The 17,817-nt window shown below is 41.5% G+C and overlaps 1 protein-coding gene across 1 annotated transcript in view; it reads left to right on the top strand.

Annotated features, from left to right (window-relative positions):
* Positions 1-344: 344 nt before the first annotated feature.
* The window catches only part of LOC119410421 (sodium- and chloride-dependent transporter XTRP3A), a 195,808-nt gene continuing 178,335 nt past the window's right edge, over positions 345-17,817 (top strand). Inside the window, exon 1 of the mRNA XM_037677333.1 lies at positions 345-468. Coding sequence (XP_037533261.1) covers positions 345-468 — 124 coding nt within the window. The remainder of the gene's footprint in view (positions 469-17,817) is intronic.

Here is a 17,817-nt window from a genome sequence, read left to right as displayed (position 1 = left end):
ACAGAGAAGAAATGCATTTCCAGCAGACAATATTTTCATTGAAGAAAGTTAAACCTGTTTCTTTCTTAAGTCTAGTCTTCAGGTCAGGTTCACTGAAGTTGGTATTTTTCCACTGAACTAAGACAGATTCATTTAAATATTCATATTGTCCTCCCAGCCCCTCCCTCTTCGACCGGACCCACATACCACGCCTACTCCCGATTAGACCCACAGACCACGCCTCCTGCTCTACCTTCCCTCCTCCTCCAGCAGACGGAGCTCAGTGATTTAAACTCGGTGGTTAGAATTCCTGGGCAGGTTGTGACGCTTCCGTGGTCCTGGTCCAGTTGGTCAGTTCGGCAGACATGGAGAAAGATGTTCGGGATAACTGGGAGAACCCCACGCAGTTCATCCTGGCCTGTGTTTCATATGCAGTAGGTCTGGGGAACGTCTGGAGGTTCCCCTACCTTTGTCAGATGCACGGTGGAGGTAAGACCCGAAGCTGTTCAGTCCAGTTCGGTTCCTACAAGAATGCGTTTCTAAAGTGTTGTTAAAGTCAGATTAAAATCAGATTAATTTAGAACAAACTGACTCTGAGCAGCTCCCTTTTCAGACTTTCAGTCAGTTCATCAGAAGAACTGAAGATAAATTCAGTCATAAATGTGAAACTTGGTGTTTTAAAGATTAAAAGTGAATCATCTGGAGGTGTTTGTTTGTTGTGACCCACTGAGAGTGGGCTTCGTCCTCCGGCCCGGGGGGAACTTGTGTTACAGTAGGAGGTCTGTTCTGTGGTAAATTTCCATGAGACCATTGTTGTCTCATACACACGTTCCTCAATAAAGACAAGGCACACCATCAGCTGCACACACCACCAAGTTGGGGTGTTTGTTCAGATATAATCTTGTCAGTATGAAGACACAATTGATGAACACTGAAGAGAGTCAGACTTAGTTCAGGAGTTTCTCTCTACAGGGAAAATTCAGAGACTTTATATAAAGATTGATTATTAAACTACTGGCAGTAAAATTCTTCAAAGTAAATCATTAGACCAATTATTTGATCCTTAAACTGATCCCAGAACAGTATGAGCAGTCACTGTTGTTATTAAAGGAAATTATTGATCATTGATTATTAGATTAATGGTAGGAACTGATTCTTAAACAGAAATGTTGGCTCAAACAATGAGGAACGGGGTGTGTGTACGTGCTTGTGTCATAAAGGAAAATGCAGACAGTATTTGTAAAGTGGACAAAGAAACAGGAATTCAGTCAGATTTAAGTTTTAGACTGATACTAATTATTTTGCCCGTATGATATTACTCTTGGGCAGCAAGGTGGCACAACTGGTAGAACTGCTGCCTCTCAGCGAGCAACCCTGGTTCAAATCTTGGTCTGGGGGCCTTTTTAGGGTCAAGTTTGCGTGTTCTCTCCGTGCATGCGTGGGTTTTGTCCGTGTACTCCAGTTTCCTCCCACAGACCAAAAACATGCATGTTAGACTGATAACTCTAAATTGTCCCTAGGTGAGAGAGAGAATGGTTGTTTGTCTTGTTTGTCTATGAGTCCCTGTCATGGACTGGACCTGTCCAGGTGTCCCCCGCATATCGCACAGTGATGAATGGACATGGGAACCAGTGATCCCCTACGACCATCCATCCATCCATCCATCCATCCATTTTCTTCTGCTTATCCGGGGTCGGGTCGCGGGGGTAGCAGCCTAAGTAGGGAGGCCCAGACTTCCCTCTCCCCAGCCACTTGGGCCAGCTCTTCCGGGGGAATCCCGAGGCGTTCCCAGGCCAGCCGAGAAACATAGTCCCTCCAGCGTGTCCTGGGTCTTCCAGCCAGCTTCTGTAGCCGAGGATCAGACCGCCAGGGTCCCCGCCCTCGGCCACCACCCATCCCACATTGCACCCGACCCCTTTGACCCCTCCCACAGGTGGTGAGCCCATGGGAAGGGGGACCCACGTCTCCTCTTCGGGCTGTGCCCGGCCGAGCTCCATGGGTAAAAGCCCGGCCACCAGGCGCTCGCCCGCGTGCCCCACCTCCAGGCCTGGCTCCAGAGTGGGGCCCCGGTGACCCACGTCTGGGCAAGGGAACACTAGGTCCATTTATTTGTGTCATCATCGGGGTCTTTGGGCTGCACTTTGTCTGGTCCCTCACCTAGGACCTGTCTGCCAAGGGTGACCCTACTAGGGGCATAAAGCCCCTGACAGCATAGCTCCTAGGATCATTGGGACACTCAAACCCCTCCACCACGGTAAGGTGGCAGCCCAGGGAGGGGCCCCTACGACCCAAAAATGAAAAAGCGGGTAATGATAATGTATGGATGGATGTATATTACTCTTATATTTTACATTTGGCACAGTTATACAAAACTTGTACCATAATTTTCACTGTATAAGTCACTAGGGGTGCACGGATAAATCGGCCGGCCGATCGATCGGCCCCGATTTCCTTAATTTGGGGAGATCGGTGATCGGCCGATCTTTAAATGAGAAGCCGATTTTATCCACCGATCGTATCTGCCTCCGGAAAGGTCTGAAAATCAGCTGCTGTCCCCTTTTGCTCCACTGTGAGAGCTCACACACAGGTCACTCAGAGCAGCCATGTCGTCGGTTTGGAAGTTCTACGCTGTAAAAGAAAATGAGCCAAAGATCGCAATTTGCAATTCGTGTAAAGCCAAAGTAAGTCGTGGTGGAGCCACCACCAAAACCTTTAATACAACAAACCTTGTTCGCCATTTAAGAAATCACCACGCCGCCAAGTATGCAATGTTTGAAGAGAGCAACCAAGCTAAGGCTAATGCTAAAGCTAGCGCTAACAAAGAGGCAGTCGGTGGGTCGCTGTTAACTTTTATGAGCAACAAAAAGAGCAAAGCTACCACGAGGAAAGTGATGGAGTTCATGGCATTAGACGACCAGCCATTTTCATTCGTTGAGGACAAAGGTTTTAGAAGCTTGATGCAGCACGTGTGCCCACGATATAATATGCCGAGTCGGAAATATTTTTCTGATGTTGTCACGCTCAGCAGCCCCCGCTGCCCCCCCCCATCTGCCTAAGCCTCTGTTCCTCATATCACAGCCCCTGTTTTAAGATCATTCACGTTTTTTCCTGCCTCAGTTTCTGTTTATTTCATCCTGTTTGGTTCTGCACTGCCTATCACCCATTTTCTGCTCCTGTCACTCTCTCTCAGCAATCTGCACTCATCTGCTGCACCCTGTCTCTGCAATCACCACTCACCTGCCACACCTGTTCAGCTCACTACTTAAGCTCCACTCTCACTCTCCTCAGTGCCAGATTATTGAAAGCCTCACAGCCAGTAAATTATCCAGCATTCGCTTGTTCCTAGTTTTTTCGTTTTTGACCACAGCTTCCCTCTTTACTCCTCGCTTTGACTTTGCCCCTGTCTGAATACCACGCTCTCGGCCTACATGGTACAACTTCGCTCTCCTCTTCGACCACGACTACGGATCATCCTTTTGCCTGTTCACACAGCTCCTGGCTCTCGACCCCTGCTACGTCCCTGGATTCTGTTTCCTGCCCAGCCCTCCAACGTTCTCTGTCTCAGCTCTGCTCCTGCCACAGAAGGTTAGTGACGTGCACACCACCTCTCAGCTCCCAGAACCTTTTTGCAGTCACTAACCTGTCTGTCTTCATAGATTGGACCAGAACTGAGGCTCAGATCCTTCAGACGAACGCCTTTAATAAAATAAAACCTTTTATTTTAAATTTGTCCTGAGTCAGGTGTTGTGCCGATCCATACAGACTCGTTACAGATGTTGCATTAACGGAGTTGTTCAGCCAAGTTTCGAGAGACACCCGCAGCCTGCTAAAAGCTAATACAAATACACTCAGCTTTACAACAGACATCTGGACTTCTGATGTAAGTTTAATGTCCATGTTAAGTTTTACTGCACAGTGGATTGACGAACAGTTCGAACGTCATCAAGTACTCTTAAACTGTAAAGAAATGGCGGGGTCTCACACTGCGGCCAATTTATCAGCAGAGTTTAAGGCGATGCTGAATCACTGGGAAATCGATAATGGAAGAGTTCACGTTGTTTTACGGGATAATGCTCGTAATATGGCCAAAGCGCTGGATGATATCAACCTGAAAAGTTTACCCTGCCTGGCACACACACTGCAACTGGTTGTAAATGAGGGAGCATCACAGACATGGTGGCAACAGGAAGGAGAATTGTTGGACATTTTAAGCATTCATCACTTGCCTATTCCCAACTTTATGACATACAGACACAGTTAGGTCAACCCAGGAAACGATTACAGCAAGACGTTTCAACGAGGTGGAACAGCACAGTCTACATGCTGCAGTCGCTGTTGGAGCAGAGACGTGCTATTGGCGTATATGCTGCTGAGCATGAGTTACCAGAAACGCTCACAGCACACCAGTGGGAGCTACTGGACAATGTGCTCACCATTCTTGCACCTTTTGAGGAACTCACAAAGGAGATTAGCTCATCAACAGCTACAGCAGCAGATGTCATCCCAGCCATCACTGCACTCAAGCGGATTTTGGAGAGGCAAGTGAGCACAGACCGTGGCGTGGGTACAGCCAAAGCTACATTGCTGGAGGCTGTTGTGAGAAGATTCAGCAACATTGAGCATGAGCCCCTGTACAGCTTGGCCACTGTTCTGGATCCAAGGCAAGTAACTATTAACATTCTATTTTAGCCATAATTACTTTTAGCCTACTACTATATTTCAACAAACATTTAAATTAAATTAAAAATAAAAATTTCTTGATTGAAATGCATTTCTTTATTTACATGCAAGTCATAAAAACTGTTAATGTAAACAAAACACAATGATTGACCCTTCTTTCTTTGTTTATGCAAAACAAGGTACAAGAATCGCTACTTCTCAGCAGAGGTGAAAGATGACGTGAAACTGCTCCTTTTGACCAAACTTGCAGAGGGGGAGACCAGATGCACACCTGCTGCAGGAACATCCTCTGAAGTGGGACCTCCTGATATAGATGAACCTGCAGCCAAAAGGCGTAGTCTACTGTTTGCAGCTCACAACGAAATCTTGAAGGAGAACATTGAACAGGAGCAACAGCTGGCCAGCCCTTCAGCTATGCAGGTACAGAACTACCTATCTGAGGTTCCTGTCGAAAGGAGCCAGGACCCATTGGTCTACTGGAAGATCAATGAAAATCGTTTCCCTCATCTTGCTCTATTTGCCCGAACCTATCTCTCTGCCCCATGCACAAGCTTTGAAAGCGAGCGCCTGTTTAGCTTGGCTGGACATGTAGTAGATGCGAAAAGAAGTCGCCTGTCTGGTGACAAAGCAGAAATGCTTTTGTTCATCAAGAAAAACCTGCCACTAATGAAAGTGACTGGAATAAGTCTGTGAGAACTAACTTACCTGTGCCAGTGTTATTTCTTATTACCCACTGACTTGAAAATGTTACACTTGTTGCTTTATCTTTTTAAGTTTTTTTTTTTAATGTGAAAGAGTTGAAGGAACTGAACTTTTTTTTTTTTTTGGTTAAATTTATAGTTTTAACAAAAATTGTGTAAACTTCATTTATATTTCAGAATACTACCTCATGACAAGTTAAAACAACAAGTTTGTATTGTTTCTAGGGTATTTTTCAAGGGTATGTTTTACAATAAAATAAGATTGGTAAATTGAAGGTGCATTGTGATCTTGTAACACCTGACACTGTTGCTTATAAAAAAAAATCGGTATCGGCCAAAATCGGAATCGGCAGTTCAGACTTTCAAAAAATCGGTGCTCGGTGATCGGCCTGAAAATTGAAATCGGTGCACCCCTATAAGTCACAGTTTTCTTGCATAAATTAGCATGTTCTGCGACTTATACAGTGAAGTAACTTATTTATGTTTTTCCCATATTTATAAACCAATTTTCGGCTGAGATATTATGATTTCATTCATTCTGACATGGAAAATATTGAACACTACCATTTTCAGCTGCTAGAGGGCTATGGCCTAATTTGCCAAGCCAAGTGTCTCATTAATTGTTAAAAGTGGCTATTAATGAGGGCAGCACAGTGGCGCAACTGGTAGAGCTGCTGCCTCTCAGCGAGCAGGTCCCTGGTCCCTGGTCGGAGTTTGCATGTTCTCTCTGTGCATGTATGGGTTTTCTCCGGGTACTCCGGTTTCCTCCTACAGACCAAAAACATGCATGTTACACTGACTAGTAACTCTAAATTGTCCCAAGGTGTGAGTGAGAGAGTGGATGGTTGTCTCGTTTGTTTTTGTGTGGCCCTGTGATGGACTTGCGACCCATCCAGGGTGTACCCTGCCTCTCGCACAGTGATAGCTGGACATGGGCACCAGCGACCCTCGTGACCCAAAATGAAAGAAGCGGGTAAAAGATAATGGATCGATGGATGGATGGATGGCTATTAATGAGACACTTGGCTTGCCATACAATCCACCTTCGTTGCGCTCCGGAACTCCTGGAGCAAACGTCAAATCAGTTGCATTTCGCTGCGCGGATTCCGGATTGTCAGCGGTGACGCATAACAAATGAGATGCGTCAGCAGTGACGCATAGTAGATGCGACGTATATGGTGAAGCGATGTATTTATGGATTTTCCACTTTATTAGACATATTTGGACTGATGTGACTTATATGGCGGCAAGTACGGTAAATGTATTATTCATTTTAATTAATGAAAATAAAACAGAGCAGAGGGTGGCAGCACGGTAGTGCAACTGGTAGAGCTGCTGCCTCTCAGTGAGCAGGTCCCTGGTTCAAATCCTGGTCTGGGGGCCTTTCTGGGTGGAGTTTGCATGTTCTCTTCGTGCATGCATGGGTTTTCTCCGGGTACTCTGGTTTCCTCCCACAGACCAAAAACGTGCATGTTAGGCTGATTGGTAACTCTAAATTGTCCCTAGGTGAGAGAGAGAGTGAATGGTTATTTGTCTCGTTTGTCTGTGTTGTTTATTGCCGAGCTAGCACAGTTGCCAAGGTTTTGCAGCTTCTACAGTCTACATTTGATTTGATTCAGTCTGGCTTAAGCCCCTTTTCCATTAGTACTGGTACAGCGCGACTCAACTCAACTCAACTCAACTCAACTCAGCACAGTTCCAAGTCTTCCATTAGTAACGAGACAGAACTGGTCCCTTTTTTCAGAACCCTTGGCTCTGTGGTTCCTACCAGGCCGAGCAGGTACCAAAACGTGACGTCAGAACACTGTCGGTCACTGATTGGTTGGGGCAGAGTCACTGGATATTTCAGAAACTTTTCAAAACACCGATCTGCCATTTGCAATTTCTTGGAACTTGGATCAGCGGCTGGACCTATTTTAAAGATTTTAAAAACAATTAAAGCTGCAAGCAGCATTGGAGGCCCTCGCAGCAAAGCACTGCTCTGGCATTACAGCGACTGCGCGAGCTCCAGCTAGTCCACCCAGTCGCCATTGCAAACGCTCTCGTTCCAATCCCGCATGCGTTCACCATGGGGCACATTTCCCAAATCTTCAACATCACCTTCCGTCCATGTCGTTACTTGTCCAGCTGCAGGTCTTACAAGTATAGTCGAAATCTGACCTTCCAGACAGGAGTTATGGTGACTTCCTGTTTTGTGGCGAATGTTTGACAAGCACTTCCTTTATGCTTTTCAACATGTCATGTGTGGTAATCAACAGTTAGCGAACAAAGTTTCAGTCTAATATCTTACACAGTGTGAAGCTGGAAGTGTTTATTCAGTTTATTCACAGTTTATTCACACACACACACACACACACACACACAGGTTTGTTTTGCTATCTTTATGGGGCCTTTGCATTGACTTCCATTCATTTTTCATTCATTTTTATAGCCTAACCATGACCTTTATCCATAACCTAACCATTACCAGTACATACCTAACCCTAAACCTAACACATCCTCAATTCACACCTTAGTCCTAAACCTAGCCCCTAACCCACCAACGGGACTTCTTTTTATGGGGCCCGGGCTTTGGGCCCCATAAGGAGCAGTTGGTCCTCACAATGCAGTATAAGTTGGAAAAATGGGCCTCACAAAGTAGCATAAACAAGGACACACACACACACACACACACACATACACACACACACACAAAACATAATACATAATACATATCTGCAAAATAACAGTGCGTGAATCAGATCTCCAAAAAGCTATTTAAAGCTTATAGATAATACTAATAATCGGTCATGGCATGGTGCCTAAAAATGGCTAAAATGGCAAAAATTATTCCAATTTACAAATCTGGAAATAAAAATGATAGTAATTATCGCCCTAATTCTGTTCTTCCAACTTTATCTAAGATACTCGAAAGAGTTGTACATAGTAGATTAACTGAATACCTTGATAAACAACGGATTCTCTCAAATTCGCAGTATGGTTTCATGAAAAAGAGTTCTACCAGTTTGGCTATTTTGGACCTTATTGAAAAAATATGTGATACAATTGAACGTGGTGATTATGGTGTTGGCATTTTTCTGGACCTCTCTAAGGCTTTCGATACAGTTGATTTTGATTTATTATTGGGTAAGCTGCACCATTATGGGATAAGAGGAACGGCATACAATTGATTTAAAAGTTATCTTTTTGGTAGACAACAGTATGTAATTCTAAATCATCAAAAATCCCAAATTCAAGACATCAAACATGGGATCCCCCAGGGTTCAGTCTTGGGACCATTACTTTTCATTATATATACAAGTATTAATGACTTTGTAAATTCTTCCAAAATATTTCATAAGGTCATTTTTGCTGATGATGCTAACTTGTTTTTTTTCACATAAAAATTATTCAGAACTGGAGGATATTGTAAATGCAGTACTGGAAAAAATAAATATCTGGTTCAAGAGTAACAAGTTATCTCTTAATGATGGGATAATGAAGATGTAAAAAATGGCAGGTTGGCTTTCTTGGACTGTGAGGTCTCAGTCTCTGAAAGAGGACATTTGCAAACTGAGGTGTACCACAAACCCACCCACACAGACCAGTATTTGCAGTTTGACTCCCATCACCCTTTGGAGTACAAGTTATGAGTCATCAGGACTCTGTACCACAGAGCAGACAGCATCCCCACTAACTCAGGAGCCAGGCAGAAGGAGAAATCCCACACAAGACAGGCTCTAGAGCAATGTGGATATCCTAACTGGGCCTTCCTGAAAGCAGAGAAGAAACCTAAACAGGACTCCAGTCAGCCATCAGGTGAAAAGGAGGAACCTAGGCCCAGACCAGTGGTCATTCCGTATGTTAAGGGAGTATCAGAGAAACTGGGATGTTTATTTTCTAAACACAACGTCTCAGTGGCTTTTAAACCCCAAAATACATTACAGCAAAGACTGTTCATCCCAAAGATCCAGTCCCCCGGCACAAACGGAGTAATACAGTGTCTGCTGTTCAGTGTCAGGAGGACTATGATCAGTATTACATTGGGGAAACTAAACAGCCACTGGCCAAAAGGATGGCCCAGCACAGAAGATCAACAACATCAGGCCAGGACTCTGCGGTCTACACTCATCTCCAGGCCAGCGGCCACTCGTTCAGGGATGAAGCTGTTCATATCCTGGATAGAGAGGAACGATGGTTTGAGAGAGGAGTAAAGGAGGCCATCTTTGTGAAAAAAAACTGTCCATCATTAAACAGGGGTGGAGGCCTCCGTGTTCAACTGTCCCCCTCTTACAATGCTGTCATTGCTAGTATCACTCAGCCCTCTGTGAATAGTAAACAGCCATCAGGGTGCTAATGATCCATCGTTAGGCTGATGGCCCTTCTTGATCAAGTGAACAGCTGGTTTTGGTTGTCAGCAACAAACTGGTTGATCCACTCTGAGAAGGTGCTTTTTATAAGACTGAGCTGATTACAGCACCTCAGACTGAGGAAGTCTTTCGGATGAGAGACGTAACATTTCTACAATTTATTTGTTGTTTTGCTTTGTTTTGATTTTTGATGTCCAGAGGACCAGATTTAACGTTTTTAGATGTGTCTAGAACTGCTCACTAATAACGTACCCAAAATCTGGCGTAGATCGGATGATATATCACTGAGATATAACTGATTAAATAATCTAGAGGGCGCACTTGAGTCATATGTTAAACCACAATATCAAGGTGTCTAGACGTGCTCACTGATTATGCCTAAAAAAATCTGGTTCCAATCGGATGATGTATCACTGAGATCTAACCGTTGGAATAACGTAGGGGGTGCACTTCAGTCAAATGTTAAAGAACAATACCAATGTGTCTATAAGTGCTCATTTATCACGCACAATAAATCTGGTACATATTGGATGATCTTTCACTGAGGTATAACTGTAAGAATAATGTAGGGGGCGCACTCGAGTCTAAAGTTTGAAAACATTACCAATGTGTCTATAAGTGTGCACTAATCCTCTGTTATCCACCCACTCACACCCCCAGTGAAACAGTGTCAACTCGCCCACGGCTCAAAATAAATAAACCAAAAATCAGCTCTAAAAATATAAACCATAAAAATCTGATTAAAATAAACACAGTTACTTTAACCAGAGCAAAATCATAAAATCATTAAATGTTGATTATTGAACATCAGATCTCTTTCCTCTAAATCCCTGTTAGTTAATGAACTGATAACTGATCATCATATTGATTTATTCTGTCTTACAGAAACTTGGCTACAACAGGAGGATTTTGTTAGTATAAATGAATCCACTCCTGTTAATTATTTAAATTTTCATGTTCCTAGAACAACTGGCCCAGGTGGAGGAGTAGCTTCTATTTTTCAGTCAGGAATATTGATTAATGCCAAACCAGTTATTAGTTATGATTCTTTTGAATCGCTGTCCCTCAGTCTTTCTCATCCAAAATGGAAATCAGAAAAGCCACTTTTACTAGTTGTTATACATCGTCCACCAGGCGCTTACTCTCAGTTTTCGTCTGAATTCTCAGAATTCTTAACTGACTTACTATTAAATACTGATAAAACCATCATAATGGGCGATTTCAATATTCATGTAGATGTTGAAAGTGATAGCTTAAGCATAGCCTTTAATAATTTAATAGACTCATTTGGTTTTACCCAAGCCGTCCGTACATCTACTCATTCTTATCATCACACTCTTGATTTAGTTCTGACCTATGGTATAGAGATTAATGACTTGGTAATAGTTCCTCAAAATCCTATTCTGTCCGACCATTTTTTAATAACCTTTGAGTTTACGTTAAATGACTACACAGTCACTGAGAGTAAACTTCATCTCAGCAGGTGCTTATCAGAAAATGTTGTAACCAAATTTAAACAATCTCTTCCATCAATGTTTTCCTCTGTCTTGCAGATTAATGCATCAGAGAACAGTGACAGATCATCTAGTTGATCATTTTACAACTTCAATGCAAACTTCACTTGATAAAATTACTCCACTGAAAAAGAAAGTAATCAATCAGAAGAAACTGGCTCCTTGGTTCAATTCTATGGTATGGTATGGTATGGTATATAGTTTATTCATTTAAAAAAAAGTACAAAACAATTCCATAACAATATAAAAAAAGATACAAAAGATTTAAAATGAAAGGCAGCAGAAAGAAGAAAAAATCTTATTATATCTGCCCCTTTTTACAAACAATTATTTCAGACATAATAGTTTTCAAGTAACAGTACAAAATGAATAACTTTCTAATTTATCTAATTCTAATACAAAACACACACTAAGCTACTTCATATATACTTTTTTAACAATTCAGTTTTGATTTTTTTCTTAAATGTGCACATTGACTTGGCATTTTTCACATCACTCTCTAGACCATTCCACAATCCAACTCCTTGGATTGAGGTAGACCTTCCCTTCAGACTAGTTCTGAATTTTGGTTTGACAAATATCTCTATCCCCTTAAGATTGTAGCAACTTTGTCTTTTAACAAAATTCCTTTGGATATTTAACGGTAATGTGTTATTTTGAGCCCTATACATAACTGATAAAATACTGTAATCTACTAAATCATGGAACTTCAATAATTTCAGTTGATAAAATAATGTGCTTGATGGGTGACTGTAATGCTTTCTGGTGATAATTCTTACAGCTCTTTTCTGTAAAATAAAAATAGGTTTTGTAAATGTTTTACACGCTTTCCCCCAAACATCAATGCAATAGATTAAATGTGGAACAATGATTGTGTTATACAACATGTACAGAACTTTATCATTTAATAATTCCCTGACTTTGTATAGTACTGCAATAGATTTAGATATTTTTGTTCTTACAGAATTGATGTGATTTTTCCATGTTAGCTGTTCATCGATGATTACACCCAAAAATTTCATCTCATTAACTCTACAAATCTCAACACCCTCAATTTTAAATGGATCATCAACAGTTCTCTTTTTGTTGCTAAATATCATGTATTTAGTTTTTTCTAAATTTAATGATAATTTATTAAGTTTAAACCAAGTTTATATTTTATCAAATTCTGTCTTCATCAATTCCAACATCCGTTTTACATCTTTACCCAAACAGAAAAATGTGGTGTCATCTGCAAAAAGGACACATTTGAGGAGTCCTGATACATTCACTAAGTCATTCACATATAAAATAAATAACTTTGGTCCAAGTACAGAGCCTTGAGGAACTCCACAAGTGATATTGCACAGGTCAGATCTTACACCATTTATTTGTACAAACTGCTTCCTATCTTTTAAATAGCTAGATACCCAGTGTAATGCTTGTCCTCTTATACCATATTTATTTAATTTTTCAAGGAGAATAGTGTGATCAATAGTATCGAATGCTTTTTTTAAATCAACAAAAATACTAACACAATACTGTTTTTGATCGACAGCAGTAGTTATTTGTTCCATTATTTCCATGAGAGCCATTGATGTAGAGTTTTTTGCTCTAAACCCATACTGACTGCTACTTAGAATGTTTTGTTTAGTAATAAATTTATCTAATCTGGTCACAAACAGTTTTTCTAGAATTTTTGAGAATTGTGGTAATAAGGATATTGGTCTATAATTATTGAACACACATTTATCACCATTTTTAAAGAGAGGAACTACCTTTGCTACTTTCATATTGTCTGGAAATATTCCTTTTGAAAATGATAAATTACAAATATATGTAAACGGCTCGATAACATAACTCATTATGTCCTTTACAAACATCATATCCATGTCCACCCAGTCTTTTGATCTCTTATCTGTAAGATTTTTTACAACATTCATTATTTCTTCTTTGTCAGTTCCATTAAGAAAAATACTGTTGTCACAACCTATAACTGAATGTTTCACATTATTGTCTACTTTTGGTATTTTAGCTGCAAGGCTTGATCCAACGTTCACAAAATGATGATTGAATCCATTTACAATTTCATTTTCATCATGGATTTCATCGTCATCCTTCAAAAAATATTGTGAAATACCTGTTTTTGCTTTATGACTTTTCAGAACACTATTTATTACTTGCCATGTTGCTTTCATATCACCATTACTTTTATTTAATAAATCACTATAATATTCCTTCTTGTGTTTCCTTATAATCGCTACTAATTTATTTTTATACTTCTTATATTTCTCTTCAGCCTCTTGTGTTCTCAATTTCAAGAAACATGTATACAAATAATTCTTTTTTTTACAAGCATTTCTCAACCCTTTCATCATCCATGGTTGATCAACAACATTTCTCTTTGTACAATTATTTTGCACACAATTCTTTTCATACAGAGCTCCCAAAATATTCATAAACTCATCATATGATCTGTTTACATCATCAACATACACGTCTTTCCAGCTTTGTTTATGTAAATCATCTTTTAATTTGTCCATTGCTTTTGTTGATGTGTTTATTGTTTTTTCCTTAGTTGTAATTTCTTTTGTAATGCTTTGATCATTTTTATAAATCATGAAAACTGGTAAGTGATCACTCAAATCACTCGTTAAAATACCTCCCATCACATCCCCATTTGTTACATTTGTGAAAATATTATCGATTATTGTAGCACTATGAGTTGTAATTTTTGTTGGTTTTGATATTAACGGATAAAGATTTAAACTATACAATGAATTTGTAAATGTACTGATGTTATTTGAATCTGTTTTATTTCCCAGGTCAATATTAAAGTCTCCACAGAAAAAAATGCTTTTATTAAAACTCATGTCCAATAATTGTACGATTTTATCGGTGAATATTTCTATATTTGATCCTGGAGATCGATATACACAACTTATCAATATGTTTTTATCATTCTTGTTTATTATTTCTATTGTTATTATTTCCATGATATTATCAACAATTATTGACATTTCATTAATGAACTTACATTTTATTTCATTTTTAACAAATAGAGCCACTCCACCACCTCTTTTGTTGCTTCTGTTCACATGATATAATTCATACCCTTCCATGTGAACATTAGTTGTGTTTTCATCGTTGAGCCATGTCTCTGACAGTGCTATTATTGTAAAAGTTCTGTTTAGCTGTTTTAAATAATCTGTTATTTTGGATATATTTGCATTTAAACTTCTACTGTTAAAGTGAATAATAGAGAGACCTCCATTTGTTATATTAATGTCATTAAACTGTTCTTCATTGTAATATTCACAGTCTTTTATTTCAGGGAAAAAATTTGTATCAATCGCATCTTCAACATTGTATATTTTAAACTCTAAATCTTCGTATGTTGTCATGTTTTAATGTATTTGTTTGTTTTATATTTTGTTAATTTCTTGTTTGTGAAGTTATATCGATGATTTATTATCTGTCATCTCCTGAGCTCATTTTAGTTTTTCCAGATCTTTCAGGTCTTTTATTATCTTAGCCTGAGATCCTTCCTGTATTTTGATCCAGATGTTTCCATTTCTTGTCCAAGTTGATGCTATTTTTTTCTGTTTTTTCAACAACCTTGCTTCACGTGCAATATTTCCATTTTTTTTAGTTAGATGTTCATTTATGTAAACATTTGTTCCCTTCAGTTTTTTTGCTTGCATTATCACATTGTTTCTTGATTTCCTGCTAATGAACTTGATGACTATGGATGGTTTGGCTTTATCTGATTTGTTGGGTAGTGTGTGACAGATTGAAATGTCCTCATGTTCGATGTCAATGTTTTTGATTTGTAAAAAATTCACTACTTGCTCCTCCAGAGTCTGTAGTTCTTGCTGTGGTGCGTCTTCTGCTGTGTTAGTACCAGCAACAACTCTTGCATAAGTTCGGTTCTTAACTTCCAGTCCAGTGATCACCAAGTTGTCTAGTCTTGTGTATTGTTCCAAGTCTTCTACTTTTTGTTCCAGTTCAGCTATTTTTCTGTCTTTATTAGTCATCAGTTCTTTCAAATTTCTCACTTCTTCAAACAGTCCTGTTAGTAAATCACATTTAGCTGATACTTTAGTCAGTTCAGCACTCAAATAGTTCAAAGATTTTTTAACTTCCTCCATATCTTCAGAATTATTTTCTGACACTTGTCTCTTATCTCTGTGTTTGCTCGGCATTACTCACGATACTTCTGGCTTATTGGTCTCAACTCTCAGAAGCACAGGATCCAGCCACGAGGTTCACAGGCTATTGTTGTTAGCCACGAGGTTCACAGGCTTATGATGTTAGCTTATGTTGTTAGCCGAGGCCTAGCCAGGTCTAGCCGAGGACTAGCGGCAACAACTTCCAGGTCCCACGCGGTCCCACGATTCACTCGGTCCAGCAGTTCGCAGCCCCAATGGTGACAGACTAGGTCCCGGTTGTAACAGCTCCTAAATCCCACAGCTGTAGTTTAGCTTCCTCGGTTTCCGCGGCTCGCAGGTCCAACAGCGGCGGACCGGGTCTCCTCCGTAAACAGCTCGGTTCAACGGCTCGCAGGTCCAAACGGCGGCAGACCGGGTCTCCGCAGGCCTCACTAGCCGAAGTATCTCTCTTACTAGCTCGTTAGCCAAACGTTAGCTAAACTCGTGGCTCAGCATTCCACGGTTCAGAGACTTCCTTCTTCCACCTGTTCTGTATATATATATATACACATGTATTATCTATATAGACATATACATACACATACACAGTTGGAGTCAGTTTTGTAAAGTTGGCAAAGTTAGCTAGTTAGCTAGCGGGAGCATCAGTCAACACCTCCTACTCCATGGGCGCCATCTTGGATTGTTGAATTCTGAGTTACTTACTAGAAACCAGGAGAGACAATGGTGCTCTACTAATGTTGAAGAATTTTATTTAACTTGGAAAGATAGTCTGCTAACATATAAAAAAGCTTTCCGTAAAGCTAGAACTTTATATTACTCATCTTTAATAGGAGAATGAAAATAACCCTAGGTTTCTGTTTAGTACTATTGCTAGACTAATTAAAAGTCCCATTTCTGTTGAACCATGTATTCCTCCAACTATAAGTAGTGATGACTTCATGAGATTCTTCATAAATAAAATTATTTCAATTAGAGAGAAAATTCAAACCATCCTTCCTTCTACTATCTCTAGTCCCCTGTCAAATGAGGCAACTTTAAAAATTTCACTAGAGCCTGATTTATGTTTGGACTAGGGCTGCAACAGTCCTTAGAGGGGGTACTGGAAAGTGCACCTTCTGGGGACTCCCTTGTTCTGCTGGGGGACTTCAATGCTCATGTGGGCAATGACAGTGAGACCTGGAGGGGTGTGGTTGGGAGGAACGGCCCCCCTGATCTGAACCAGAGTGGTGTTCTGTTGTTGGACTTCTGTGCTCGTCATGGATTGTCAATAACGAACACCTTGTTCAAGCATAAGAGTGTCCTTATGTGCTCTTGGCACCAGGACACCCTAGGCCGCAGTTCAATGATCGACTTTGTCATCGTCTCATCTGATCTGCGGCCACATGTCTTGGACACTCGGGTGAAGAGAGGGGCGGAGCTGTCAACTGATCACTACCTGGTGGTGAGTTGGCTCCGATGGTGAGGGAGGATGCCGGTCAGACCTGGTAGGCCCAAACGTATTGTGAGGGTTTGCTGGGAACGTCTGGCAGAGTCTCCTGTGAGACGGAGTTTCAACTCCCACCTCCGGGAGAACTTTGAACATGTTCCAAGGGAGGTAGGGGACATTGAGTCTGAGTGGACCATGTTTCGTGCCTCTATTGACGAGGCGGCTTACCAGAGCTGCGGCCGCAAGGTTGTCGGTGCCTGTCGCGGCGGCAACCCTCGAACCCGATGGTGGACACCGTCGGTGAGGGATGCTGTCAGGCTGAAGAAGGAGTCCTATCGGGCCTTTTTGGCCTGTGGGACCCCGGAAGCAGCTGATGGGTACTGGCAGTCCAAGCGACATGCGGCTCGGGTGGTTGCTGAGGCAAAAACTCGGGCATGGGAGGAGTTCGGAGAGGCCATGGAGAACGACTTCCGCACGGCTTCGAGACGTTTCTGGTCCACCATCCGGCGTCTCAAGGGGGGGAAGCGGTATGCCACCAACACTGTTTATAGTGGGAGTGGTGTGCTGCTGACCTCAACTCGGGATGTTGTGGGTCGGTGGGCGGAATACTTTGAAGACCTCCTCAATCCCACCGGCACGTCTTCCACTGAGGAAGCGGAGCCTGGGGACTCTGGGTCGGGCCCTCCAATCTCTGGTGCTGAGGTCACCGAGGTGGTTAAAAAGCTCCTCGGTGGCAGGGCCCCAGGGGTGGATGAGATCCGCCCAGAGTTCCTTAAGGCTCTGGATGTTGTAGGGTTGTGTTGGCTTATGCGACTCTGCAATGTTGCGTGGACATCGGGGGAAGTTCCCCTGGATTGGCAGACCGGGGTGGTGGTCCCCCTATTCAAAAAGGGGGACCGTAGAGTGTGTTCCAACTACAGGGGAATCACGCTCTTAAGCCTCCCTGGTAAGGTCTATTCTGGGGTTCTGGAGAGGAGGGTCCGTCGGATAGTCGAACCTCGGATTCAGGAGGAACAG

This window comes from Nematolebias whitei, chromosome 5 (genome assembly GCF_014905685.2).
Source record: "Nematolebias whitei isolate Nwh7 chromosome 5, NemWhi1, whole genome shotgun sequence".
Taxonomy (NCBI): Eukaryota; Metazoa; Chordata; class Actinopteri; order Cyprinodontiformes; family Rivulidae; genus Nematolebias; species Nematolebias whitei.
The sequence above is the reverse complement of the archived record's forward strand: the minus strand, read 5'-3'. Positions and strand labels throughout refer to the sequence as shown.